The 22,767-nt window shown below is 41.3% G+C and overlaps 1 protein-coding gene across 2 annotated transcripts in view; it reads right to left on the bottom strand.

The window, feature by feature from the left end:
* Positions 1-615: 615 nt before the first annotated feature.
* PIAS1 (protein inhibitor of activated STAT 1) overlaps positions 616-22,767 on the bottom strand; it is a 1,566,363-nt gene continuing 1,544,211 nt past the window's right edge. Inside the window, exon 14 of one of the 2 annotated variants that reach the window (XM_044077888.1) lies at positions 616-2,227. In XM_044077888.1, coding sequence (XP_043933823.1) covers positions 1,922-2,227 — 306 coding nt within the window. In that variant the 3' untranslated portion in view covers positions 616-1,921. The remainder of the gene's footprint in view (positions 2,228-22,767) is intronic. The other variant, XM_044077889.1, reaches the window with a different exon arrangement.

The following is a 22,767-nucleotide window of genomic DNA, read 5'->3' as shown; positions in this document are numbered from 1 at the left end:
GTCGAAATCACCAAGCTGAAAGTTTACACACCACTTCGTCACATTTGAGTGAGAAGGACACTTGTCATTCAATGTTTGCATCATACATTCATGGATTTCCTTTGGAGTTTTCTTCTGCAGGAATAGGAACTTCATGATGGCTTGGAGTTCCACACTTTTCACTGACATGGTGGTCAATGATCTGAAACAATGTCAAAACATAGTGTTATGATTCTACAAACTGGCACTTTACAAGATGAATTAACCCTCTTTTCAGCTACAGAGGCAAAATAACACTCTGGATTTAGAAAGTTGATCGGGCTTAGAACTTTTCAGCATCCCCTCGTATTCTGCTGAGCTGTACATTCTGTATGGAGTGTCATTGTCCTCAGCAGATGGTAACACAATGACTCTGGTAAACTTAAAGAATTGGCTGCATTCTGCTAACATAAACTGTTTTTTCTCTCTCTCTCAATAAAATATTGTAAAGAAATCATGTTGTATTCTGGTTCAAAAAGGGGTAAATACTGCAGCTGTTGAGTGTGGCATTTTTTTTTATTTGAAATATCTCGTAAAGTGAGATGTTATGCTTTGGTTCAAAATCACTGGCAAAAATGATCCAATAAATTCAGAAAGTGATAACAGAAATCAAGTTTTATTCTATAGTTTCCAAAACAGCAAAATGGATTTAAAGCTTTGAGAATACTTTCTCTGTTGGGGATGCAGTGGTAGCAATGGAGCTGTTAAGTATTTTGTTAACTACTTTACCTTTTTTTTAAATTAAACACTTCCTCAATGAAATATGAGATATGTTATACTTAGGTTTAAAACCAGTGGAAAAAAATTAACCAATAAATTCAGAAGGGGGTCTCAGGACAAAAAGAAAAACACCGCTTGAAGAAGTCAACATGTATTTAAAAATGCTTATGGAGTCAGTCTTAAATACCAAAGTATTAAACAGGATCTAAAGCACAAGGGGAAGGAACTATGGAACATATCTCATCATTCATGTGACTGGCCTTCTCAGAAGAAAATGATGCAAAGAACTGAAAGTAGATTTATAATCCACTCAGCTAGATTATCTAAAAGTGTGGTGTGCATGGCATTTTGGTTACCTTAATGTAATTACATAGGTATCCAGGGATGCAGCTATATTTTAAGAAAAAAAACAGTTAAAATTATTATACTTATTCAGAACAGCTACATTGTAACGTAACCCAATACAGAATAAGTATCAAAAATAAGTTGTACACTATCATATACAACTTTCTGCTAATACATATTACCAGACTTGTCAGTAGTTGGCTTGTTAAATAGAAATAAAGTTTTAGCATTTATATGTCATAAACAGGACCGGTATTCATGTGTCATCAAACTGTATGACAAAGTAAACCAGCAATAGCATTTTAATGCACTCCCCAAACTGACTTCCTGCAGGGGAGAACACTAAAGAACAGTCCAGGAAAGACAGGTACAATATATAATTATATACATAAATATATTTATAGATATATATAACTTAAGGATAAAATAATCTGACAAAATGGCTAATGTCATTCACCAATGACAACTATATTCATCCTATAAAGAAAGACTGCTACAATTACAAAACAAAACAAAACCAAAAAAAAAAAATCCTAATCCACATATGTTTTTGTGAGAAAAATAATGCCATCTGCGTTCAGTCAAGTCATAAATTTTACAGGACACATGGTGGTGGTGATGCAAAATCTTCAGTTTTCACAAAAAATAACTGAAGTTCATTTAACAAACCAGCAGTCTTTAGTTTATATACAAAAGTACAACTGAAAATATACTTCTGTTCTCTGTACATGTGATTTTTTTTTTAAAAAAAGATCCTCTATAATCTTTAAAACCGAATAAGATAAAACTGTGCACAAAATGCTCTGCTTTGTACCAGCAAGTCCATTTACCCTGAAAATCAGTCCAATGAAATTACATCTGATATGGTGCTGAACATTGATGCAGTGTCTGTATTACTTCGGTTTGTGACTGTGTGTGAATGATTTTCTCTTAAGCTGTTGGAGGAAGAAGCACTGTTGTTGTTGCTGCCACTATTGCCACTACTGGGTGGTGTAAGAGTATTACTGTTCCCTGTTGTATTCAGCTGATCTAAGAACATTTGAGAAGAACTGTATGGAAAGAAACGGGAAGAGTGAAGAAGGTCTTGATCTTCTGTTGCAGATGCAGCCGCTGCTGCTGCAGCAAGAAGGGATGTATTGTAATGCTGCAATGGAAGGAAAAAGGTCAGTGCAACTGTTCTAAATAATTAGCTTTAAAAACTGCAAGAAAACATTATTCAGTTTTTCTCCTTGTGAAAATGGTATGGAAAAATCTAGGATGACAGGACTGTAGAATGTTTATTTTAATTATTTATTTACTTCTATTTTGGTTACTGGGTTACAGCACTGACAACAGCATGACTAGCTGCAGGCTCAGCCTGTATTACATTCAATACAGTGACAATAAAATGTAACAATTACAACCAACAGTGGAACACAAACAATACAAACTAGTCACAAACAAAGATACTATGTACAAACTTTACACAATGTTGAGGTGTACATTTTACAAGCTGTAAGTAGAATCAGTGAAGTATCAAGAAAACAGTGAAAAGCAGGTTTAGCCTTGGAAACTGCAGAGATAAGACAAGGTGTTTAAAGAAGAAAGCAAGAGATAAGCTTGTATGGAATCTGCCTACATCATTTGTACTTACCTTTCTTAGCTGACATCTACAACTTTCAACAAACTATCATAAGATAGAAAGGTTCCCCAAAGGGGCAATTATATGGATAAATGATTGAAGCAAAGGTACTAATGGCCAAACAGCAAACAGTCCGATGGATGCATAATCTGTGTTTGGGCTGGCAGTGAGATAGACTGAATATCCACGCTCGTATGTCTGTCTATATACCCCAATACATATGAGATGAGGTCATGCATCAGAAGTACCACATAGGGAAGGTAAAGCTTTGGTACCCCGTACCACATAGGGAAGGTAAAGCTTTGGTACCCCAGCCGGACATCAGTGGTGACAACCCATTTATCAGGAATACAGTGATTTCAGTCAGGACATCACAAAGATAATACAAACTAGTCACAAACAAACAAAGACACTATGTGCAAACTATACAAGATGTTGAGGTGTACATTTTACAAGTGAGAAATAGAATCAGCGGAGTACCAAGAAAACAGTGAGAAGCAGGTTTAGCCTTGGAAATTGCAGAGGTAACACAAGGTGTTTAGGGAACAAAGCAAAGATAAGCAACGGTAAAGATTCAGAGTTCAGGGAGACAAGAGGACCAAGAAAGGTAAAAGTTGTAAGATGACAGCAAGGAGAAAGACGAGGTGTACATACATACTTACAGGAAGCAGAAACACAGTGGTAACCAAAAGAGTAGTGGTATACAAAGGGTAACATGCAAGGAAACTAACCTACCACACAGTTCTGTACATTAGGCGACATGTCCTGCATTTGTACTGTTCAATTAGATACTCTTTGATCTGGGATAGAACTTAGTATAGTTACTGTGCTCAGTGAGACAATGAGAAAGGGATTGCCACAACTTTGGAACAAATTCAGAGGAACTACAGCAAAGTTTAGTAAATGGCATTTGAAGAACAGGACCTACTTTATCCTCGCTTCTGATACTGTAGGTTGGGGTGGTAGTGATAGGTTTCATTGCAACTACAGAAGGGGCACCTGAGTGGAGTAATTTAGTAGTTTGGATATGGCTTATACTGGGACCCATTTTGCCTTGGATAAAGTAAGGCAATGGAGTTCAAGGTAATGGGAACTGTTGATGAGCTGGGACATTTTATTTAGGGTTGGGAGGGTGGCCTAATAGTTAAGGTGTTTGCCTTGCAAACACAAGGTGCAGGGTTTGAGTCTCACAAGGGACAATTGGCTAGGCTTAAAATGGCTCGCAAGGGCAGTTAGCTTAGTACTAATCTATGAACCTACTAATCTATTAGAAAAGGTCTGTAATGTTGAATTTTTTTTTAATAAGAGGAGGTGGCAAACAAATGTAAGGTAAGCCATACTCAAGTTGTACAAGCAGGACACACAACAGGTAGTCTATATATTTACCAATGCTCAGGGTCATTGGCCTGTTTTCTAAAACAGAACTAATGCAACTTGTTGTTGGATTAATTTGGATTTCATACTCTTGTGTCTAACATCAGTAGTACAGATAAACAGACCAGCAGTAGGGTGCTCTTGATTTCTCGACCTATCAAAAAGTGACAATTATGGAGGATTGGTGCAGCTTCATCACCTGAACTCTTTGTTTGGATCAAGACTGAGGAGTTGATTGTCTCAGGCTTACAGTGGCAAAACAAAGAGTCTGACATAATACCAAGCCATGTAGAATGGCAACAAGAAAAAAAGTACAGTTTTGTACCTACCATAAATGTAGATGTTCGAAGATCCACATTGCTGCAGTCCTTACATATGGGTAGTCCGCTGTCCTCGGTCGGCCCGAATACCAAAGTATTAGGCTGACGTCGGTCATGGGCGCTCAGATCTGACATCAGAGCGTCAGGGTATAAAAGCGCATGACCGACGTCATATCCTCAGTCTTTTCTTGCCCCAGATGTCAGAAGGCCCTAAAAAGAAAGGCCACAGCCCAAAAACAGGATACCTCCCAAAAACATGCCCAACAACAACCATCACCCAAACCATATAACCATGCCAAACTACAGAGGGAAGGAGGGAGGGTATTGGACTGCAGCAATGTGGATCTTCGAACATCTACATTTATGGTAGGTACAAAACTGTACTATGTTCTTCATATCACATTGCTGCAGTCCTTACATATGGGTAGAATCCCAAAGCAGAGGTAAAGGGAGGATGGCAAAATCATAAAGCATTAGGGGCTGCTAAAATGCCCTGTAATATTGCAGTGGCAAATCCAGCCCTAGACTTAGAATAAAGAGGAAGGTGGTAATGCTTGGAAAAAGTATGTACTGAACTCCAAGTGGCTGCTTCCAAAATATCTTTGTAGCTACCCCTTAGAAAGGCAGTAGAAGTGGCAGTAGCTCTAGTGGAATGAGGTCTGATTCCAGCCGGAATCTCCTTACCATGATGGGAATAACAGAAAGAAATACAAAACCCAATCCATTTAGAAATAGTTTGTTTTGAAACAGGTTTTCCCTGAGAACCCAAAGCAAAAGAAACAAACAACTGCTGAGACTGCCTGAACCCCTTGGTTCTGCTCAAATAATAACGTAACTGCCTGTGAATATCCAAAGTATGCAAAATCTTCTCCCCTTTATTTTGGGGGTTTGCATAAAAAGTAGGCAAATGAATAGTTTGGTTCAAGGCCACACTAGAAACCACTTTAGGCATAAAGGAAGGATTAGTACGCAAAGATACCCTAGCCTTATGAAAAATCAGGAAAGGTTCCACTGCCATAAGGGCCTGTAATTCAGAAACTCTTCTTGCAGAGGTAATGGCCAACAAAAAAGCAGTCTTCCATGATAAATACTTTAACTCAGCAGTAGCCGCAGGCTCAAAAGGTTGTAGAGTAAGCTTTTCCAACACAAAATTGAGATCCCAAGCAGGAGTAGGAGCTCTACGTGGGGGTCTTATGTTCTTTGCGGCTCTAAGAAATTGCTTAAACAAAGGATGGGAAAATAAAGGAGGGTCACAGTCATAGTGAGCAGAAATGGCTGCAGCATGAACCTTTATCGAGGAGAAAGACAAACCCTTGTCCAATAACTCAGTAAGATATTGAAGAGAAACACTTAAATCAGGCTTGGAAACATCAAAGTCCTTCGCTTTGCTCCAAAGAAAAAAATCTCCTCCAGTTATCAGCGTAAACTTTCCTTGTACTAGGCCTTCTGGCCTCCAAAATAACATTCAAAACTTGTTGTGGAAGCTGAGACCCTCCAGGGTCTAAAACAGAATATGCCAGGCTGTGAGATGCAGAGACTGAACCTTGACATTGAGGAAGTGATTGCCCTCCTGAGACAAAAGATGCGGAATCAAAGGCAGAGGCCATGGAGGCTCCCGTACCAAACTCCTCAGTAGTGGGTACCAATGCTGTCGAGGCCAATCCGGCGCTATCAGAATCATGGATGGCTTGTCTATTCTGGCCTTCAGGAGTACCTTGGGAATGAGAGGCAGAGGTGGAAAGGCATAGACATGAAGATTGCTCCAACTGAATGATAGAGCATCCACCTTCCAAGCTGTGGGATGAAACATTTTGTGCAAAACTTTGGCAACTGGTAATTTAGTGGAGAAGCGAACAGATCTATGTCTGGAGTCCCCCATAACACTGTCAACTTTTGAAACACATGAGGATCCAGTTTCCACTCGTGAGGATCCACAATTTGTCTGCTCAACACATCCGCTAAGGAGTTCTGTGCTCCTGGTAGAAACCTTGCCTGAAGATTGAGGTGCAAACTGAGAGCAGTCTCCCACAAAATCATCGCTTGCCTGCAAAGAGGGTACGAATGGGTTCCCCCTTGCTTGTTGATGTACCACATGACAGTAGTGTTGTCTGTTTGAATCAACACCTGTCCTGGGTGAAGTAAATCCTTGAAAGCCATCAATGCAAATTGGACTGCTAACATCTCCTTCAAGTTGATATGCAAATGTTGAAGTCTGACAGGCCACGTGTCTTGCACCCAATTTCCATTGAGGTGTGCTCCCCAAGCCTTGTCCGAGGCATCTGTCGTTAGAATCTGACTCGCCTCTGGTCGGGTCACAGAGAGTCCCTTGTTTAGGTGACATTTCTGAGCCCACCACAAAAATTCTTTCTGAATGCAAGGTATTATCTGAATGACAGTGTCTAGATCTTGGCAGTGTTGTGTCCATACATTTTTGAGATACCATTGAAGCTTCCTCATATGCAGTTTGGCATTGGGAAGCACCAGAATACAAGATGCCATGAACCCCAAGGCTTGAAGGACTGTCCTTGCAGTCAGCCTGGACTGTAGAGACATTTGATGGAAATAAAGAGAAAGGCTTCTTTGTTTGTCCGGGGTCAAAAGGCCATCTGGGAAGCTGTATTCAGTCTCACACCCAGAAAGCACATGTCCTGAGAGGGTACTAGACTGGACTTTGTTTCGCTCACAGAATACCCTAGGCATCTTAACACTACCATCACATACTGTAGATGATGCAGAAGTTCGCCTTTGTGTTGTGCAATAATCAGGCAATCGTCCAAATAAGGATAAATCTGTTTTCCTCTTAACCTGTAAAAGGCTATCACTGGAGCCAGTACCTTTGTGTACACTCTGGGCAGTAGATAAGCCAAAGGGCAATGCAGAGAACTGATAATGTAAATTTCCAGCCCGAAAACGCAGGTACCTCCTGCAACTGGGCCTGATAGGAACATGAAGATAAGCCTCTTTGAGATCCAGAGTTACCATCCAGTGATCTTTTCCCAACAGAGGTAAAAGCTGTTGTAACGTCAGCATTTTGAACTTTGGAATGTCCAGATAAGTGTTGAGGATAGATAAATCCAAAATTGGTCTCCACGTGTTCCCTTTCTTTGGTACTAGAAACAGGCGAGAATAAAATCCTAGTCCCACTTCAGACAGAGGAACTGGCTGTATAGCTCCTATTTGAAGTAGTAAAGAAATCTGCTTGTGAGCCTCTATCCTTTGCCGAGGAGGAACGTCTGGCATGCCTTTTAAAGGAGGCAATGTATGGAAATAGAACTTGTAGCCTCGGTTTATAATGTCCAATACCCATTTGTCCTGGGTGACTAAAAGCCAGTTTTGCTTGAAGATTGCTAACTTTCCTCCCAAAGGAGCTGCCAGGGAAGAAGAATCTGGCAGCTGAAAATGCAGGTCATTGGGCCTGTTTACGAAAGGACTGGCCCCTGCCCTCACCTGCAGATTGTGCAGGTGAACTCCAAGTTCTAGGCCTGAATGTACTGTGAGCTCTGCCCCTGCCACGCCTAGATCTACCCCTAGACTGAGAATCAGAAGAAGGGTAGGTCCACCCCTTAGTAGGCCAATTTCTACTAAACTTTGGAGGTTGCACCTGCAAAAATCTTTAACAGTCTGCATGGACTTAGCCTTGTCTTCCATTTTCTTCAAAACCGACTCCACAGGGGACCAAACAAAACTTCAGACTGTAAAGGGCATCCAGAATTCTAGTTTTAACATGCTCGGACAAATTCTGATCCTTAAGCCAGGCGTGCCTACGAAGAACTGAACCAGTGGCAGCCACCCTAGAAGAGGCCTGTACAGCATCAAAACCACACTGCAAAGAATGCTTACCCACCTGTTCAGAGACATGTACTAAATCCTGCAATTCTTTACACTCTATGCCCTCTGCCAAAGCATCCACTTTAGATTTTAGCTGAGAAAGGAGGAAATTCTGATATTTCAACATATGAAACTGGCAATTTAAAGCCCTCATTGCTAAAGTAGAAGAGGTATACACCTCCTTACCCCATCTATCCAAAGCTCTAGCTTCCTTATCTAGAGGAACCGGATTCTTTACAACAGAAGCTCTAACACCCTTAGGCCCCTGACTAATAGTTTCTGGGTCCGCCCTAGGACTCTTATACAGATATTTATGAGCCTCAGGCACCCTGTAATACCTGTCCGGTTTAACTGGCGCAGGAGGCAAAGAATCTGGATTAAGGGAAGCCTCCGAGAAAACATCTTGAACAACATCCAAAACAGGAGGTATAGCCAAGGGTCTATGCTGTGGTAAAAACAAGAATTCCCTAAGCCTCTTCCGTGAATCAGAGAAATCCTGTCCTTCCCACTTAAAATGCTCCCTCATGGAATGCAGAGATTCTGAAAATGAAAAATCCTCTGGAGGAGAAGCAGAAGGAGTGGAATCCTCTGCATCAGAATCCGAATAAGGGGGAAAATCTTGAATATCTTCAGCAGAAGAGTCTGAGTCATCTGAGGCCTGATCCAAACTTTCCAACTCTGGCTCCATCCTGGGCCTCTTATCAGGAGGGGGCATAGAACCTCTAATTAAAGAAATCAAATCTTCTGCCATTTTAAGCATGTGCTTTTTAGGCACAGACCCTGAAGTACCTGGAGGGACACCAGAGGAAGGCAAAACAGACTTGCCCTTAGAAGAAGCCTTAGAAATAGTAGCAGAAGGCCTAACCACCTTAGGCATAGAAGGGAGAACAGTAACCTGAGAGGCCCCTTCAGCTTGACCTGACTCCTGTGAGGCCACATCCTGCAAAATTAAAGTTTCCCCCTGAGACTCAACAGAAACTTCAGCCGGATCCACCTTCTCCAATGTAGTTTCTGCAGGACCGGCGTCCGAAACGGACGAATCAACCTGTCTAGGTTTCAAGGATTTGTCTTTGCGCTTCTTCGTGGAAGCGGGCATCGGAGGATCCGACGGCATATTATAATTACACCGCTTACCAAAGACTAACCTAGCACAATCTAACCTTCTTTTTATAGTGCGCTTATTAAACCTAGCACAAAACCGACACCCGACTACGTCGTGGTCCGGTCCCAAACAAGGAATGCAAAGAGAGTGATAATCCCTATGCGGTATCTGTTTCCCACAAGAAATACAATTATTCACTTTTTCTGACATCCGGAATTAACTGAGGCAAGAAATACAAAAATATTCCCCAACGGGGTACTTAGCCCAACTTGGTTTCGGTCTGAAACTCGGAATACGAAAATTTCAGAATGCCGAACGGCACTTGCAACGCTGCTTCTGCATCGGACCATGCGGCAAAAAAGACTGAGGATATGACGTCGGTCATGCGCTTTTATACCCTGACGCTCTGATGTCAGATCTGAGCGCCCATGACCGACGTCAGCCTAATACTTTGGTATTCGGGCCGACCGAGGACAGCGGACTACCCATATGTAAGGACTGCAGCAATGTGAGATGAAGAACATCAGAAGTTATGTACTTACCATAATGTTCCATCTGTGTTGTCCATTTTCATTCTTCCTTAATGAATGGGTTCAGATCTGACCCTATCTGACTAGGCCACTTTTTACAGCTCGTGGAACACTAAAAGCTCTCAAGCTCCTCTCCTAAACACAATGCATTAGTCGCCTACCATACATCAAATCTTGTTTGCTGACTTTAGTGAACAAAAGAAATTTATCTATACCAGTACCTAGAGGCTCAAACAAAAGAACACTTTTCCTTTAGCATCTTCTGATCCTTCTAGAAGTTAAATTGGTAGGGGGTTGGAGGGAGGGAAGTTGAGGAAGAATGAAAATGGACAACACAGATGGAAGGTTACGGTAAGTACATAACTTCTTTATCTGATGTTGTCATTTTCAATCATTCCTCAATGATTGGGACAGAGTCCCCAGCTACCTCACTCTCTGGAGGCCTCTAAGGAAGGATGCTCCTGAGCACCGCTGAGCTGAAGGCTGCACTTCCCTAGAGACCAGATCTAATTTGTAATGAGCAATAAAGGTATGAAGGTTAGCCCAAGTTGTAGCTGCACAAATATCGTCCAAGGAAGATCTGGATAGAAATACTGAAGATGTTGCCACAGATCTTGTGGAATGAGCTTTTTCAGGTTTTGGCAAAGACAAATCCAATTTAATGTAAACAAAGGAAATGCAATCTGTTACCCATTTGCTAAGGTCACGTTGGTAACTGGTTTGCCAAGTTTGGGTCTGAAAAGCAGAAACAGAATCTGATTTCCTGAAGGCTTTTGTCCTATGGATAAAAATATAATTGTCTCTGGACATCTAACAGGTTCAACATGTTCTCTCCTTTGTTTGAGAAATTTGGAAAGAAGACTGGGACATTGACAGTTTAATTGATATTGGATTATGACAACACCTTAGGAAGGAAGGATGGGTTGGTTCTTATGAATATCCCCCTATTCTTATGAAAAATCATATAAAGAGGCTTAGAAGACAGGGCTTGAAGGTCTGAGACTCTTCTAGCAGAGGTAGTGGCCACTAAAAAGACAGTTTTCCAGGTTAAAAATTTTAGTTCACACTTGGCCAATGGTTCAAAGGGAGATTGGGTGAAGGACTGTAACACTAAACTCAAATCCCACAGGGGAGTGGGATGACTCAAATCCCACAGGGGAGTGGGATGTTTAAAATGAGGTCTGAGAAGAAAGGTACCCCTTTATAAAAGACTTACAAAGTCCAGAAGAAGCTAAAGATAAATTACTGATTCCTATGTGAAAATTAGAAATGGTAGCTAGTTGTACCTTAACATTTGAGGAACTAGCTCCCTCTTTAAAAATTGTAGCTAAGAACTCCAAAACATTTGGAATTGGTACAGAAAAGGGGTCGATATCTTTTTGCTGTGCCCAAAAAAACAAACCTTTTCCATTTGCTTTTGTAAGGATTTCTAGTGGAAGCTTTATGGAATGATAACAGAATGTGTCGGACTGGAGAGGACCGCCTGAGCTGTCTAGCTATCAGCAGAATTGGAGAAATCATGCCTAGAATGTCTGGGTGTACAAGTCTGTCAGGTAAGGCAGGAGGTCCAGAGTTGGAGCCAGAGTCCAAGGCTGGCAAAGGAGACAATACCAAAGAAAGGGAAACCAAGTCTGATGAGGCCAATAAGGGTCAATGAAGATGACTGTGCACTTCAATCAAGATGCTTTCTGAAGAAATTTGGGGATTAAAGGTACTGGGGGAAAGGTGTAGAGGAGACCGGGAGGGCCAATCATGAAGGACAGCATCTCTTGGTGATTCCTCTAGTGGGGGAATTAGGGCAAAGAATCTGTTGCACTTGTTGTTGAGGGGAGATGCAAAAAGACTGCAGCAAGGGTGGCCTTTTCCACCACTATCATGTTGAGAGACCACCCGTGAGGCATTAGAATGGACTTGCTCAGCTTGTCTGCTATCACGTTGGATTTCCCTGGGATGTAGGTTGCTGATTGGATGAGACTGCCCATTGCCACACTCTCAATGCTTCTCAACGAAGGAGGTGAGATTTGGTTCCTCCCTGCATGTTGACGTACCAGACCACTGACATATTGGCTGTCTGAACTGCAATGTTCCTGGAGGGGAAAGTGTCTTAGAAGGCCTACAATGCTAGGAGAACAGCTCTCATTTCTAGGACACTGAAATGCCTATTGGCCTCTGCAGGAGACCATACGTCTTGGCACTGTCTTTCCCAAGAAGTGCCAACCCCCCAATTTGGGAAGCATCCATGATCACTATGGCCTTGGGCTGAGGAAGAGTGAAGGAGTGACCTTAAAGAACTTGATCGAAGTAAATCCACCAAAACAGGTAATTTTTGCACGGTTATCTTGATCTAGGTGGATAAAGACTGGTGGAGAATAGACCACTGAGTTGCTAGTGTCTACTGAAGGATTCTTATGTGAAATCTTGCTAACAGAACTAGAACTATCACAGCAGACATTGACCCCAATGCTTGAAGAATCATTTGAGCAGACAGAGAAGAATTTTGAATAATTATTTTGAACTGGAATCATATCATCTGAACCCTATGAAGAGGAACAGAAGCTGTCAAGGAAGACGTGTTGAGCAAAGCCCCTATGAGCTGCAATATCTGAGATGGTGTTCGTTGATATTTCTTGTGATTGATAGCAATTCCTAGCTGACAGCATAACCGGAGTACATGATCTCATGTTTTGATCAACTGATGCCTGATCGGAGCGGTTAAGAGCCAGTTGTCCAAATAAGGAAACACCCAGAATCTTTGCAGTCTCAAGTGAGCTGCTACTACTGCTATGCATTTGGGGAACAGCCTGGGGGCTGTGGTGAGACTAAAGGGCAGAGCTCTGAACTGGTAATGACTGGCTCCCAGCTAGAAGACTGCCTGTTCATTTTGATATGATAGTACGCATCCTTAAGATCTACTGAGCACGTCCAGTCATCCTGGTGCAGAAATGACAGAATGGACTGAACCGTGGCCATCTGGAATTTTGTGTGCTAAATGGACTTGTTCAGATTGTTGAGACTTGTCTCAAATCCCCTGTTTTCTTTGGCAATAAAAAGAATCTTGAGTAAGTTCTGAACTCTTTCTGGTCTGGGGGGACCTCTTCAATAACTTTTTTCTTGGAGTTTTTTTTTATTTCTAGTGCTATTGCTTTTCTCTGACTGGGTAGAACATTGGGAATTTTGTGTACTGTAAAAGCAGCAGGGAAAAAAAGGGAATTATATAACCTCTGGGAATAATCCTCTGCACCCATGAATCTTTTAGAATCTGTAGCCAGGCTCTCTGGTGCAGGGGTAAACAACCCCTAACTTCTTCCAGAGGTGGAGAATTGGACCTCTTTTCAGGAGCGCTGGTAGAATTTGTCAGAGAAGGTATCTGTAGATGTTTGGTTCTGCGGGCCACCTCTGCCGTGTGGGTGGCAGCTTCCATTACAGCCCCCCCCACACCTCTGGAGGGGCTATATTCATGTGGATCTTGGAAGGGACTCTGGGACTTTTTGAACCACATTTTTCAACCACCCTGTTGATTCCTGGAAAAGGTCCTTTGAGGCGTTGAAAAACATACATCCATAGCAAACAGGGTCTTACCTTCCTGCTTACACCTGGATAATGTGTCTTTAACCCTGAGGCCAAACAGTGAACTTCCATCAAAAGGAGTATTGGCAAAAGAAGACTTGAAGCACTCTGCAAATTCACATAGGTGTATCCAGGCATGCCTCCTTGAGGTACCTTTAGCTGCATGTGGAATGAGCCTCATGGATGAATTTGATAAGGATTGCAAGGTAGCCACCTGAGAAGCAATAGAACTTTCTGCCACAGAAGTAATGGTTCATGAGAGGGACTTGATGAGTTCTTTAATCAAATCCCTCTGAAGTCTAGCAAAGTGTGCCAAATAGTTCAGCAATCAAAGTGCAAACATCACCGAAGCATACACATGCTTCCCAAATATGTCCATTGCCCTAGACTCCCTGTTAGGAGGGTGAACAGAGGAACTTTGTCCTGCAAGGTCCTTCTTTGTGGCCTCCATTATGACCACGGTTTCCCCAGGCACTACCTTACTCCAAACCTCCCTATCATAGGACAGTGCCAGTGCCAGAATCCTGTCCGGACTTTTTGGGATTGGCTCAACAAAGTCAGGTTCCTTCCATGTCCCCTGAGAGATCAAATCAATGAGCTTGCAGGTGTCCGGAGTCTCCCAGGAGGTAGACAGGGACCAGACCTAAAGGCTTCCAGGAATAGTGATTCCTCTTGGAAGGCTTGTCGGTAGACCAACCACCTCTTTGTTTTAGGATCTCTAGGATGTCTCCAAAGGAGACATCATCAGGTGGTGATCTTGGGGACCCTTAACCCTCATGGAAATCAGTATAGTCTGCGACAAGCTCTTGAGGGGATTCTAAGGTGTCTCCTTTTACACTTTCTCTTCCTAGGGACTTCTTTGGTGGGTGTTCAGGAGAAGTACTAGAAGAAATCAATATTCGCTGAGAGGTATCCTGGAGACTCTGAGCTAGCTGTCCACATGATGAACTTTGGATCTGATATTGACAGATTTGAGATTATTGGTTCCAACTGCTCCAAAACCAAAGGTTGGACTAGAGAAGGAGACAAAATTGGTGTAGTAGTACTTATGAAGGTCTCCAGACCCAATGCAGTAGGAGCTGGGAGAACCCCCATTTGTATTTGCATTGAGAAAAATTTCCTCATCATCTTATCCACATCTGCTTCAATCAAACTTCTGGAGGATCGAGAAGATGACCCAATGGATGAGGTCCTAGAGTGGTGGTGTCTCTCCAGGAATGTGTATGGGGGATGGGATAAAGAGATGAATCACATCAGATCTGAGGAAGCTTCTGTGGATCCGAAGGGGTCACATCCGATGATGCGGATTTGGCTTCAGAAGCTGCAAGATTAGAGTATTTTGCCTTTGTATCTGACAGTTTAGGTAGTTTTTGAGGTGGTTCTGCACCAGTAGCCAAGCTCGGAGCTTTTTTGTCTATTTTCTTGGGGGGGGGGGGATTGAACTCAAGGTACTACCTGAGAAGAAGTGGAAGGAAGCAAACCTTTCAAAAATAAGCTTAATTTTCCTATCTACCAAGTGGATTAAAGGCCTTACATAAATCACAAGACACATTCAAATGAACTGGGCCTAGACAGCAGACACATGGATAATGTGCATCTGACAACGGTATTTGTGGCCACAAGCCTTGCATTTTTTAAATACTGATGTTTTTTCAGCCATTTTGATAATATGTATCCAAAATCTACATTCTAAGAGGAAAGCTTTTTTTTTTAAATAAGGGAACAATTAAGTTACCAAAGATGGTAACCTAGAATACTGCTAGGGTATGACAGGAAAGAAAGGCAAGAAAATACCAAGAATGGTAATAAAAGTTACACTAAAAAGTGTAGAAAGGGTTAGAGAGGGATATTACAGAATATATATTATGGGCAGCACAGTGGTGCAGTGGTTAACGTTGATGCCTCACAGCAAGAGGTTCTCCTGTTAGCTTCTCAGCTGGGGTGCTTTCTGTGTGGAGTCTGCATGTCCTCCCTGTATTCACGTGCGTTTCCTTCTGGTGCTCCGGTTTCCTCCCACATTCCAAAGACATGCATCTGGAGCTTTTCTCCCCAGGCTTCCGCTGAAAATAGGCTCTGTCCTGGTTGGATTTCCCGGTCAACAAATGTTAAATAAATAAATAAATGTTAAATACTAAATAAGCCTTTTCTACTCATAACTACAACAAAGCTTGAGAGCTAACTGTGACCACGTCTGTATGCAAAGGCAACAAAAATGAGATCTGAGGTATGGTAGGAGGACTAATGCATTATGGTTAGGAGAGGAGCTAGAGAACTTTCAGTGTTCCACGACCTGTAAAAAGCAGTTAAGTTGGATCCGAACATAATCGTTGAGGAATGAATGAAAATGACAACATAAGATCTGTATATAAATGCCAAACACTACTTCGAAAGAGTACTGGAAATGTTCAAGCCAAGTGAGAGTGAACATTTTTGTCATGGCAGAATTCCTTTACAGGTTTGGTGCAACTTCACAGGGAGTTGCTAATTACATTTTTTAGCTTTCATTACAGCGTACAGTGTTTAGTACTGTTATTTACATCGGACTGTTCCACACTTGCTGTGATGCATTATTATGAATCAAGTGAAAAGTGTTTACTTTGCCTGGCTCACGAATGAAAAGAAGGAAATCCAATAATCTCTGGGTTCAGGGATGATGGAAGGATGAACTGGGTATTTAGTAATTACATTATAATCTAAGTAGGTTGAGGGCTTGAAAATGTCTGTTCCCACCTCATTTGCATGAGCTATGACAAAATAGAAAAACAGTGTGACACTTTTCCTGAAATGGATTTATCATCTCTGAAGAATTAAAAGATACACTGCAGTTACTCCAGGTGAGAGATGGTCATATTTCCAGCAAAATACTTTTTAATTAGGGAAGGCTTGAATGGCAGTTTAAGAAGAGTCTTCACCTGCCTAGTGGGGCAAATTATAGGATCCCTTCTATCATCTCTCAATGCAAGGGGTGATGCCTTTGATTATGAATATGACAACACTCAGATATACTAGCCTTCCTTTTTATGTTGGAAATCAGAAACTGAACTTGGTTCTTCAAGAGGTGAGAAAGAGAGGATAAAGATTTAGGACATAGTTTCTCATATTTCTGTAAGTGTGTACTTGACAGACTTTCTGTATAAAGTGCTGTCCAGATATGTTTGCATCCATTCCTGGCTTTGTTACTACTCTATTGAAGGAGAAATTTGGGCTTTTCTGCTAAAGGGGTCAACGAGAGAAAGGAACCTATTCCCACATTATTTGGAAATGCCCTGTACTGTCCACATTTCAGGACAAAAACTAAAATCAATCTACATTGACCCTTCACACTGTACTGTAAGTCGCCACTCACACAAATGGACTCTGAAGATCAGAAGCTTTATTAAATCCACCAGCAGGTAAGCACTTTCATCCCATCTAGGTGATGTCTGAAGTAGTCTCCTATGTGGGACAAAACGGCTTAAGGACAGGTGGATTCATAGGTTCAAAGGAGGTTACTAAGCTAATGGCCCTAGGGCCTTTATAAGCCTAGCTGTGTAATAACCCAAGGAGCCTTATTGACTACAGTTACATGGTCGTTGCTAGCAGAGCTATTCTGTGATCAGCACCGACTGTCCCTATCCATGAGGGACACAGGTGCCACCCCTGGGGTGAATTTATAGTCACCCATCCAGTTGTCATGTTTGCACTTGAATAGAGTCATTGAGGAGCTCTGCTTCACATGGAGTGGGAACTTATTCCAGAGGAGCGCAACTGCTGGGAGATGTATCTGTCTCTCTCCAGCATGTTCTGTTAATGTCACATGCTAGGCTGAGATCCGTGCAGCGAGTTATTCTTGTCTCATTTGATTTACAGATGTGCAGCATTTCCATTATGGCAGAGTCCAAGACTGCTCTGTAGGCCAGGCACAGGTCACCTTTCAGTAGCCTGTATGATACATAGCACAGTGACAGGGCTTTCAGTCTTTCCATGTATGTCATGTTTTGGAGACCCTGGAATCTCTTGGTTAGAAACCTCTGCATTCTCTTCAGTTGCTGCATGTGTCTGGTGAAGTACATACAGAAGGGAGCACTGTACTCAATTAGTGGTCTGATAAGGGTCGAGTACATTGTTGCTATAACCTCCCTGGTTTTGGATATGATGCCCTTATTTATGAGATGCGCAATGCAGAATGCTTTTCTTACCACTACAGACACATGGTGATCGAAGTTTAGATTGCTATCAACCTGTGTTCCCAAGTCTTGCACCACTGAGTATAAGCTTAGACAGATGCTATCTATACCATAATTAGAAGGGGTTACTTCTTTGCCAAAGGGGACAATGAGGCATGTTTTTTGCGTTCCGTTTTAGTCTTTGAGTTTGGCACCAATCATTTGTCTTTGTCAGCCCTTTCTGTAATACGTTAACATCGTTGGGGGACTCTATGATTATGCCCAGTTTACAGTCATCAGCAAACTTGGTAAGCCACAGGCCATCTACCTTCGCCTGGACTTCAGAGAAATAGATTCCAAATAGCAGAGGGCCCAGCACAGACCTTGCTGTACCCCACTGATAACTGGCCTACTGGTAGAGATGGACTCCCCAACTTTTGACAGTGTGCGTTCTGTCTGTGAGCCAGTTTGGTACCATCTAGTAATGCACTGATTAATTCAATAAAGCTTTTGGTCTTTGGAGTCCATTTGTGTGTCTATCTACTTGTTTTTAGGCAGACTGAATAGGTAGTATATTTAGAGAAGCTAGAAGGTCAAACTTAGTTTTTTTTCTACTGGGTATCCCTGGGAAAGCAGCATGGAAGAATACTGGTAAACTTCATTTTTTTCAGCTACTGCCGTTCTGACTAATACTAGGAAGTGAGTTTTTATGGAACCAAAGGAATACAAGACACTAGTGTTACTGTTTGAGCAGGCTAACCCACAAATGTGAGCCTCTGCCAAACTCAGACTAGAATTTGATAAAGCTGGTGTTATTTTGCACGGTGCTTTTGAGATTTTGAGTGGTGAGACTATTTTCATTTTCTTCCCCTGGTGGGTATGTTTTAGAAGAAATTAGGAAAGTCCAAAAAGGGCTTTGACATAGTTTGTGACAAACCCCTTGGGGATACTTGATTTCTCCCATCTCTTGATGGGTCTCCTACCTCTTCTTTGGATTTACCTCTTCTTTGGATTTACGTCTTCCAGTCTGGCTGGGATAGGGTGGAATTTGATCTGATCCAGGGTAAGTTTTTTTTTCTGTGCCAGATATTTCAGGGATTTAAAGGTCTGTATTATTCAGGAACTGTCAGAAATTGGTGCACTGTTTACTTTTAAAGCCTGAAAAGTTCAAATACTAAAAAAAGGGCATAGCCTGGATGGAAACATTATGTAACATCTGCTTTCCTGAAGTAAACCAAAAATTAGCATCATGTGGCTATAAAGATAATGAATTGCTTAGTACACCCAGTAATGGTTTTTAGTTCTTCTATACTAAACTACAACACTAATTAGTAACAGCATACAATAAATGTTACAGCAGATAGAAAGGAAAGACACCACAGAGGAATGGAGAATGGATACATAATGCTACAAAAGTTTGACTTTCTTGATGAAAACACAGCTGTATAAGTACATTCACTGTAACAGTGCCCTTCTGAATAACAGAATACTGATCCAGAAGACCCATAACACAAATGGGTATTATCTGTATAGAAATGCATTTCCCTGCAGCAAACTTTTTATCAGTCAGACTTCCTCAGAGACATGAATGCAGTCTTCAGGCTGTGGTCATTAGGAGAAGCTTGACCAAAAAAACAGTGCACCACACAACCTACTCTTTTTTTATGATATGAAGAGAACAGCAGAGCTACGGTACTACCACATACATTTGGGGAAAACTAAAGGAACCTTAAAGCCTGAACTAAATTATGTAAAAGCAACAACGGTAAACATGGTACTTAACATTTTATTAAATTATTACTGAAGAACTCAACTCACTGACTATAAAGGGAAACAAAAACATACCAACTCATTATGGATTAAGAATGATAAGAAGATAGCAAATCACATAAAGCATGTAAGTAGTACAGAATTAAACACATACACGCGCACACACACACACACACACACACACACACATACACACACCAAAAAAGAGAGAGAAAGGCCACTAGACTCATGAAGTGCTAGGTCAGGGGGATTCTGTCCTACAGCACTGACCTTATTTAAACATTTACTGTAATGATGACTTTATTCAAAGAACTGTAATGGGTTCATCATAGGAATAACTGCTATAAATGGGATACAACCAAACAATGTGCTCTCACCTTCAAAAAAAAAAAAAAGAAAGTAAATGATTCAAAACATGCCCAGTTTGTAAGGCTTAAGGAATGTGTGACTTGATATTCAAGCTGCAGTCACACAAACATTTAGGGCTTATACATTTTTGAAGCAGGCTGCAGTGGTAAAAGCTGACCTGCTTGAGTGGGTCTTAACTTACCCAGTTAAAGTTCTGTTGTACCTCCCATAATAAAGATAATGGAGTAAGATGACCTCTTGGAAGGGGTCTGTTTGGTGAACATGTGTCCTGGTTTATCTTTCATAAATGACTCAGTTTCTTTAATGTAATCAGAGTTACCTGTGAAAATCCACAGCTTGCAACAGCCTTTCACTCTTATTCTTCAGTTCAGAAAAGCAGATAGACAACTGAGTGGACAGGTCTATATTGGAACATCGAATGTCCAAAACATAGACCACCATAAGGTTGAACTTGGAAGATCAAAAGCTGAAAATATCAAAGCCGCGGAACATCGACTTTTTTCCCAGGGAAAGAAGTCAGTGGGCTGTTTCTGTGGCTTCGCTATTTCCTCCACTGTGGTGCGGTCTCGGAGTTGGTATATTTAAGTAGGGGGGTGTGAGGGGCACAGCCCCCCACATTAGAAATGGTTTGTGGTGTGCGTGTGTTGTGTGTGTGTTTCTCGGAACAGTGATTTTTTTCCCTGGGAAAAAAAATCGCTGTTCTGAACTTTTGATCATATCACATTTTGAACTTCCAAGTTCGACCTTATGGCGGTCGATGTTTTGGAAGTTCGATGTTGTGATATAGACCCGAGTGGACTGGGTCAGAAAAAATTGAGAACACTTTAGGCTTTAATGAAGATTGTGTTACTAAGCATCTCAATACCCTTGCAAAAATGAATATATCTCTTTGTACAGTAAGATCTGTAGCTCAGAAATCCTTCTTAAGTGACCACAGCAAAGAAGTGTTTTCTAACATATGTGACTGACAGCTACAGAATTAAACAAGCTGAAAATGATATAGCATTAGGTCCTCAATTATAAAATCAAAGTCATAGGAAGGGGTTACAAGATACCTCAGAGGATGAAGGTAAAGAAGGCAAAAGGTCAGGTGGGCCTGTTTTCAGAGAAGTAGTTTGCTCACCTGTGCCACTGGTAGCCTGAGAGTAATCAGCAGTTTAGGCACAAAAACACTGCCTAGGAAAGGAGACTTGAGTGTTTGATGCCTGTTCATTTCTCAGGGGGGTTGAAGAAAATTCCAGTTCAGCACAACTACTAATTGTAGTTCCCAAAATGCATGCTCCTGAGCGCAGTGTATGGAAAGAAGCCTGTCACGGTGGAGTGGCAGGAAGAGCACATGCTTATACTGTGCATGACTCAACTGTACAGCACATGGTGCTCTAAGGAAGGGAGGAAGTATGTGCAAACAAATTTAAAAAACAACCACTGACACAACACAATCCAACAACAGCAGCAGATAAACTTGCATTACACAGGGTAACAGAAAACTGTGACTGAAAAAAAAATGGTCAAAAGATCAACTCACTTACCCAGTCATCATCTATCAAAAGATTCCTTGGGAAACCACATTTGAACTCCTACAATTCCAAATCTCCATAAACAAGATTAATGACCACTTCATATCTAGCTACAGTAAATCCTTTTTGTCCCCTTCTAAGCACAACAACTATCTTAATGCATTAAATGAAATTCCCATTAAGCCCAAGACCTTTCTACTGGGAAACATCAACTATCCATCAATAAACTGGCTGATGATGCTCAGCATTTCACTGATACTATAAATGCTTTCTTTCACAAATAGTTAACCATCCTACTAGAAGCCCCAGTATCCCTGATCTACTCTTCACAGATACGGCCACTTCTTGCACATTTCCATAAGTATCATCGTGTCTTGTTAAATCAAGCCATGACCTCTTCCTTTAAAACTGGTGGTACTTCCCCTTGTAAATAGCACTACATTTAGGGACTTTTCAAAAGCAAACCTTCTTCAGTTACTTGATGACCTAAATAAATTCTACTGTAATCCAAATGAAGGATCCCATTGCTAAAGCTACTACCCATGCCTCTGATTTTTACTCCCACTTAAATAGTTGTACTGATAAAAAAGTCCCTAACCACACCAAATGTAATGAGAAATTTAAAAACAAACCACTGTGGTAGGATACCCATATGAATAAATTATATAACAAGAGAAAGAAACTTCTTAATGCTTATAACAGGTCTCATTCCACCTACCTTAAGTGCACACTTAAGCAAACTAACAAACAGTTTAAGAGACTCATTAGGAAGCTCAAGCTGAGTATGACTGTAAAATAGACACTAAAACCAAAACTAACTGTAAATGTTTCTCTAACACACTGTTAGGAAGTTCGGAAAGTACAGTTGTATAAGACCTTACCATAACAGTAGATGTCCTACTTCTCACTGTTGTAGTATTCTTTAAAGGTGAAATATCCTGCCAAGGATGGCCAAATGTCTGGCTAACATATCAAAGCCTCATCTCATTCCAGGCGATGTATATCAAACATATGTCTTACATCCAATGTGTAAGGCATATAAATGATGTACTAGGGTCTAATCCTCAGAACTCAACTGCCCCAGAACCACCACTATAACCCAAGAGGAAAACGATGACCGTGTGCATTTACGAAAGGAAGGAAGGAAAAACGAAGAGAGACCTCTTGTGACAAAAGAAAAGAAAAATGGGGGAAAGCAGGAGGGAACAAATACTGCACAGTGAGAAGGACATTTACTGTTATGGTATGACCTTACACAACTATACTATGTGCTTCCTTATCACAGCTGCAGAATTCTTTACAGATGGAAAAGTACAAAAGCTACCCAAGAAAACAGCAAAAAGAAATGGCCTTAGAAATCCAGGAGGAATTGGTTTGCTTAGACACAGCTACACCCAATTTCCTGGAATGAAAGGAAACAAAAAGCTGCTTAGATTTCCTGATATGTTTAGTTTTGTCTAGGTAATATCTCATTATCATTCATTGCAAAAGGGAAAATAAAAGAGGATGATTAATTGTTTGATGTAAGTTCAAACCATTAA

The sequence above is a fragment of the Protopterus annectens genome, chromosome 7.part0, assembly GCF_019279795.1.
Source record: "Protopterus annectens isolate FY-2018-M chromosome 7.part0, PAN1.0, whole genome shotgun sequence".
NCBI lineage: Eukaryota > Metazoa > Chordata > Ceratodontiformes > Protopteridae > Protopterus > Protopterus annectens.
This window is presented reverse-complemented; position numbering and strand designations above follow the sequence as displayed.